The sequence below is a fragment of the Camelina sativa genome, chromosome 11, assembly GCF_000633955.1.
Source record: "Camelina sativa cultivar DH55 chromosome 11, Cs, whole genome shotgun sequence".
NCBI lineage: Eukaryota > Viridiplantae > Streptophyta > Magnoliopsida > Brassicales > Brassicaceae > Camelina > Camelina sativa.
The window spans coordinates 46,859,332-46,866,587 of NC_025695.1; the positions used below are offsets into that span (position 1 = coordinate 46,859,332).

At 37.3% G+C, this 7,256-nt stretch overlaps 1 protein-coding gene across 1 annotated transcript; it reads left to right on the forward strand.

Moving 5' to 3' along the window:
- Positions 8–6,563, forward strand: LOC104726839 (structural maintenance of chromosomes protein 2-1-like). The gene is made up of 20 exons (XM_010445786.2): positions 8–494; positions 682–1,362; positions 1,457–1,600; positions 1,690–1,980; positions 2,056–2,241; positions 2,322–2,486; positions 2,568–2,627; positions 2,798–2,860; positions 3,177–3,268; positions 3,400–3,496; positions 3,702–3,818; positions 3,936–4,154; positions 4,271–4,411; positions 4,493–4,660; positions 5,038–5,222; positions 5,324–5,417; positions 5,510–5,598; positions 5,718–5,943; positions 6,114–6,188; positions 6,296–6,563. The coding sequence occupies exons 1-20, from the start codon at positions 177–179 to the stop codon at positions 6,410–6,412; spliced, it is 3,528 nt and encodes a 1,175-aa protein (XP_010444088.1). The 5' UTR covers positions 8–176; the 3' UTR covers positions 6,413–6,563.

Genomic DNA, 7,256 nt, shown 5'->3' on the forward strand with positions numbered 1-7,256 from the left:
AAAAAAAAAAAAAAAAAAAAATTAGACTTCAGATTCGACTGGTGGTTCTCTTGCAACGTTTCAATTTCGTGTAAATTCGATCTAAAAGTTCCAATTTTGAATTAGGGTTTCTGAGTTGTCCGATTTAAGCTACTCTACTCGCTCTGTCCAGGGTTTTTGGTATTTGGGGGAAGAAGATGCATATAAAAGAGATATGCTTAGAGGGTTTCAAATCGTATGCGACGAGGACGGTTGTTTCTGGTTTCGATCAACATTTCAACGCGATAACGGGTCTGAATGGGTCGGGCAAATCTAACATCCTCGATTCGATCTGTTTCGTTCTGGGTATCACTAATCTCCAGCAGGTTCGAGCTGCTAATCTCCAGGAGCTTGTCTATAAGCAAGGACAGGCTGGGATTACCAAAGCGACTGTCTCGGTTACATTTGATAATTCCGAGAGAAACAGGAGTCCTCTAGGCTACGAAGAGCACCCGGAGATTACTGTCACTAGACAAGTATGTTCTTTGTTTCTTCTTTCTTCTACTTATCGTTGAGATATCATTTCATGGGTTTGTAAAAATTTGAGACTTTTTAACTTGGAATTTGAAAATTAGCAAACTTTGTAATGTCATGGTGAAGTGGGTCTTTTTAATTGCTCTAAGTGAAGTGACCATGTCGTTTTGTATCTTTTGGTGTTTAAAGATTGTAGTTGGTGGTAGGAACAAGTATTTGATAAATGGGAAGCTAGCACAACCAAGTCAAGTTCAGAATCTTTTCCACTCGGTGCAGCTTAATGTCAACAACCCACATTTTCTCATTATGCAAGGGCGTATCACCAAAGTTCTAAACATGAAACCTCCCGAGATTTTATCCATGCTTGAAGAAGCTGCTGGAACAAGAATGTATGAAAACAAGAAAGAAGCTGCACTGAAAACGCTTGAAAAGAAGCAAACCAAGGTTGATGAGATTAATAAGCTCCTTGATCATGAAATTTTACCGGCTCTGGAGAAGTTGAGGAAAGAAAAATCACAATACATGCAGTGGGCTAATGGTAACGCCGAACTGGATCGACTAAGGAGATTCTGTATTGCCTTTGAATATGTTCAAGCAGAGAAGATTAGAGACAATGCTGTTCTTGGAGTTGGAGAAATGAAGACCAAACTCACTAAGATCGACGAGGATACAGAAAAGACGCAGGGAGATATACAGGAAATTGAGAAACAGATAAAAACTCTTACTCTGGCAAAGGAAGCCAGCATGGGGGGAGAAGTTAAAACTCTGTCAGAAAAAGTGGATTCACTGTCTCAGGAAATGACACGTGAGTCATCTAAGCTTAATAACAAGGAGGATACCCTTTTGGGAGAAAAAGAGAATGCTGAAAAGGTTAGAGACAGGGCCAAATTGTTATCTGTTACTAGAAGTGTTATAGATTCTCAGCTATTTCTGGCGTATATAACTTCCTACTTGGTTTTGACAGATTGTTCACAATATTGAAGATTTAAAGAATTCCGTAAAAGAGAGAGCTGCTGCTGTGAAGAAGTCTGAGGAAGGAGCGGCAGATCTAAAACAAAGATTCCAGGAACTCTCCACCACATTGGAAGAGTGTGAAAAGGAACACCAGGTAGTACCACTAAAAAACGTCGCTCTATTCCGTGCCAAATAATATCCATTTGTTTTGTGTTAATTGGGTTTATGTCCCTTGATTATTAGGGCGTACTAGCTGGTAAGAGTAGTGGAGATGAAGAGAAATGCTTAGAAGATCAACTACGGGATGCAAAGATTGCTGTTGGAACAGCTGGAACAGAGTTGAAACAGCTGAAAACCAAAATAGAACACTGTTCAAAGGAGCTAAATGAGAGAAAATCTCAGTTAATGTCAAAACGTGAAGAAGCCGTTGAAGTGGAGAATGAACTTGGAGCCAGGAAAAATGATGTGGAACGTGTAAAAAAGACACTTGAATCTATTCCTTATAATGAGGGTCAGATGGAAGCTTTGGAGAAGGTTAGCATGGTCACTTAAGTTAAATTTGTCTACTTCTATATAAAGTATCCATCTCTGACTGAGATAATTGTTTAGGACCGCGGAGCCGAACTTGAAGTTGTACAAAGGCTGGAAGATAAAGTGCGTGGGTTATCAGCTCAATTAGCAAATGTTCAGTTTACATACCGCGATCCTGAGAGGAACTTTGACCGTTCTAAGGTGAAAGGTGTGGTCGCAAAACTAATAAAAGTAAAAGATAGGTCCTCAATGACAGCGTTGGAGGTAGACTTTATATCTTATCATTTCATAGTACAAATTGTTGGATCCAATTGCCTGAAGTTACTTTGCTTTTCTATTTTCAGGTTACTGCTGGTGGGAAGTTGTATAATGTTGTTGTTGACTCAGAAGATACTGGAAAGCAGCTCCTTCAGAACGGTGCTCTTAGGAGAAGAGTTACAATTATACCTCTGAACAAAATCCAATCCTACGTTGTTCAGCCTAGAGTGCAGCAAGCGACTGCTAGATTGGTATGTGGTTATATTGTTTGGTACTTCCAAAATTAATCCCTTTGTTTTCATTTTCTTTGCTAATTTTCTATTATATTTCAGGTAGGAAAAGATAATGCTGAACTGGCACTTTCCTTAGTCGGTTACAGCGATGAACTAAAGGTACCCCACCTGCATATAGTAACACGATTCTGATACAAAGTCTTCTATTTTTCAAGTTTTCAAGAATACATAATCCTCCATCGCTGATAATTTTTATCTCATGCATGTTTCTTTTAAGTGTTGAATTTTCAAGTTCAGCTTTATATTCGTGTGATATATGTATTTTGCAGAATGCCATGGAGTATGTTTTTGGCTCCACTTTTGTTTGCAAAACTACTGATGCAGCCAAGGAAGTAAGTATTTCCCAAGCATTAATATTAATTACATGTGGCTAGCGCGTTCAGCTTTTTTTCTTGTAAGAAGATGTTAACTTATGTATGACTCTATACGTAGAATATGTGGTGTGCACATTTTTTCCATTTTCTAAGCTGAGCTCCTTTTTAGTAACTCTTTATGAATCACATCTGATGATGCTATTATAAAGTTTATCAATGTTGTGGGTTATAGGTGCAAACCATGATTTTATTCCCACTGTCTTCCTACTATTTTATTTATTGCTTCTGCCTCTAGATTCAGTCTTTGATGATCCTTTCATTGCTTCTTTTGCAGGTTGCTTTCAATCGGGATATTCGGACTCCAAGTGTCACACTTGAAGGTGATATTTTCCAGCCAAGTGGTCTTCTTACTGGTGGGAGTCGCAAGTATGTCTTTCTTTCTTGAACGCTTAGATCTCTAGTTAGGGTCATCTCCTTGATTTTTTACGGATGTGGTTCAGAAATGCCTAAACCTCAAAAATAAATGTTTGTTGGTCATATTTTTTCCTTTGCCTTAGGGGTGGAGGTGATCTCCTGAGGCAACTTCATGACCTGGCAGAAGCTGAATTAAAATTACAAGGACACCAAAAAAGGTTGGGTGACATTGAAGCGCAGGTAAACCCTTAAGCTATTCTTACGCGATAGGTCTAAATATTTTGGATTTTGACAGATACTAGCCATATTTCGAAATTACTAAGAAACTGATAAAGCAGCAGCGTACTAATGCTCTAATTGCTCTCTATAGACTCCTCATGCCACACAGAGTTAAAGTGCTTTCAGTATTTTAAACGTGTACTGCTGGTTTATCTTGACATCACAGATCAGAGAGCTTCAGCCTCTTCAAAAGAAATTCACAGATGTTAATGCACAGTTGGAGCTAAAAACGTATGACTTGTCCTTATTTTTGAAGAGGGCTGAACAGAATGAGCACCACAAGGTTTATATCTCCATCTTCTATCTATATCTTTTAAGCTAAATTGTTAGTTTCGTTGGGTTTTTTCTTGATACTTGAAGAACATGGGTTTATACTTTCCATCATTTGTCGTATACACAGCTTGGTGAAGCAGTAAAAAAACTTGAAGAAGAGCTTGAAGAAGCGAGATCCCAAATCAAAGAAAAGGAACTTGCTTACAAAAATTGTGTGGATACTGTTTCCAAACTAGAGAATTCCATTAAAGACCATGACAAAAACAGAGAGGGAAGACTCAAGGACTTGGAAAAAACTATTAAGACCATCAAATCTCAGATGCAGGCAGCTTCCAAAGATTTAAAGGTATTAAATACTTTTAGTCAATTACTTACATGTCATTAAACTTCATGAATCCACTTTATAATTCCTTGTCCTGAGTTATCCAGTTTAACATTGTCTCTGGTTCGTCATGCTCATAGAGTCATGAAAATGAAAAAGAGAAGCTTGTGATGGAGGAAGAAGCAATGGTGCAAGAACAGTCGTCCTTGGAGAGCCAGTTAGCTTCATTGAAAACCCAAATTAGCACTCTGACTTCGGAAGTAGACGAGCAGCGAGCCAAGGTGACTGTAATTTTTTCTACTCTTGGTGAAATTTGTTGAAAATGAAGAAATTTATCATATTAAAATATGATTCCCCTGCAGGTTGATGCCTTACAGAAGATTCATGGTGAGTCTCTTGCTGAGCTCAAGTTGATACATGCCAAGATGAAGGAATGTGATACACAGATAAGTGGTATGGTCACTGACCAGGAAAAGTTTCTGCAGAAGCTTAGTGAGATGAAGCTTGAGAGAAAGAAATTGGAAAATGAGGTACTTTCTGTTTTGTCTTCTTGCTGTTTTTAGGTTTTGCAAAGCAGCCTTGCTTGTTTCTTTCTTACTACCAGTCTGATAATATTTCTCTTGCACTCTGTATAAAAATGTTAATTGTCGTATTCACTAGTCTTGCCTGTTAAGAGTTTCTGCCTTGGGTTTCTTTAAAATTGCGTCAAAGTTCAAACGTCTCAATGGGTAACATACAGCTGTTGGGGATGGTAAGTGAACTGGAACTGGATATAAAATTAAGACTTTCTTGTAACTTGATTGTGATAGAAAATTAGAGTAGTTGAGTACTTTCTAAAATTTCTGCATGTCCAGCAATCCAGGAATATACTTTTCGGTGACAACTGTTTCTTCCAATTTATTTATAGGTCGTAAGGATGGAAACAGATCACAAGGATTGTTCTGCGAAGGTAGACAAACTTGTTGAAAAGCATACATGGATAGCATCTGAAAAGCAACTTTTTGGAAAAGGAGGGACAGATTATGATTTTGAATCTTGTGATCCGTATGTAGCCAGAGAAAAACTTGAAAAACTTCAGGCAGATCAATCAGGGTATGTTAAATCAACCTATGTTATCTTCATATTCTTGAAGTGCAATATCAAAATAACTTGCATTCTTCTTCTTTTCCTGGTTATTAATTTCCCTCATGAAGCTTGGAAAAAAGAGTGAACAAGAAGGTTATGGCTATGTTTGAGAAAGCAGAAGATGAATACAATGCTCTGATATCGAAGAAAAATACTATCGAGGTCAGTTACAGAGGGCAGAGGGCCTTTACAATGTATTTCAATAGCTTCATGTGCCATCATCACTAATGCAATTTTGTTGGTTTTTTTCCTAGAATGACAAATCAAAAATCACAAAAGTGATTGAGGAGCTTGATGAGAAGAAAAAAGAAACCCTGAAAGTTACGTGGGTTAAAGTTAACCAGTGAGTATTTATCTTTTCTCCAACAATGAGTTTTCTTTTGCTCTTAGGCTCATGATCTCGTTCCTCCATGTCTGAAATGAAAATATGATATTAACCTTTGTTGAATCCTTCTTTTTTAGGGATTTTGGATCCATCTTTTCAACTCTACTACCTGGCACCATGGCAAAACTAGAACCTCCTGAAAGCGGTAGCTTCCTTGATGGTCTTGAGGTGCGTGTTGCCTTTGGAAAAGTTTGGAAACAGTCTTTATCAGAACTCAGTGGAGGGCAAAGATCACTTCTTGCGCTATCACTAATATTGGCATTGCTTCTCTTCAAACCAGCTCCTCTTTATATATTAGATGAGGTACAGCTCTGCTTTCAATTTCAGATTTCTCAGTTCCCAATTGATATTTCAAATTACAATAGAAGATCAGAAGATCTAAAGGGTCTGTTTATGTTTCTGATGTGGAACACTGGTCTTCAATAACAATCAGTGAGTGAAAAGAGAAATACTCATGATTTTTATTTATTCAGGTTGATGCAGCTCTTGATCTTAGTCACACACAGAACATAGGAAGAATGATAAAAGCTCATTTCCCTCACTCGCAGGTCTAAATCTCTTTTTCAAGCCTTACTAATATACTCTTATGTGTGTTTACTTAAATCCAATTTTGGCCTCACAACCTTCTCTGCTTTTGAAACTCAATTCTCAACAGTTTATCGTGGTCTCGCTGAAAGAAGGAATGTTCAACAACGCCAACGTTCTTTTCCGAACGAAGTTCGTTGATGGAGTCTCAACAGTCCAAAGGACAGTAACAAAGCAGACCAAGTGATACGTCTTATACGTCATTAATTAAGATCAAGAATGTATTCCAAACACTATTCATCACTATGCAGATTTTGCAATCCCATTTAGAATTTTACAGCTTAATGTTTTAATTTGTATGTCTATATTTTTAAGCTAAAAAACTTACCTGGGAGCAATTTGGCAGTTCCTTGTAGCACTCTCTTTGCATTTAAAATCAAGATCTTTTGTATAGAATATGACTGCATTAGGCAATGTACTCCACTAGTAATCAAGATCATCATGTTCTGGAAAGAGTTGCACGAGGTGATTTAAAGTGCACTCAAAGAGTGAGCTTGATTAACTGAACCAACCTTGAGACTTCAACATTTCACTTTACTCTCTTGAGCTACGATTTGGTATAATAATTCTGCACAAGAGTGGCATTACTCGGCCGTACAAGAAGGCAAGAAAGGCCATGGTAGCCTTACCTACGCAATACTCGAACGTATTTGCTTTAAAAGCACACCCAGAAACGTTCCAACGAAATTACCAAACGCAGCTCCCACAAAGATCAATATTGTTATTTTGTGTTGCTGTTTTGATTTGAATTTTTTGTTTTTTTTGTTTGGTTTCTCATTCTAAAATTTAATTATTCTATTTTTTTTGGATAATATTTTTTCTCTTTTTTAATTCTTGTTAAGAAAATCATTTTCAAAAATACTCTATTGTTTTGTTTCGCGTTAAAAAAATTTTGGGCACCAATTTTTATTTTGTTTTAGGCATTAAATTACATTAGACCGGCTCTGCACAGACACAAATTCTAAATCTTAAGCTCAAACCTAAAAAAATCTCATTCTGCATCTGGAGAGAGTTGATCATTGGCCTGGACC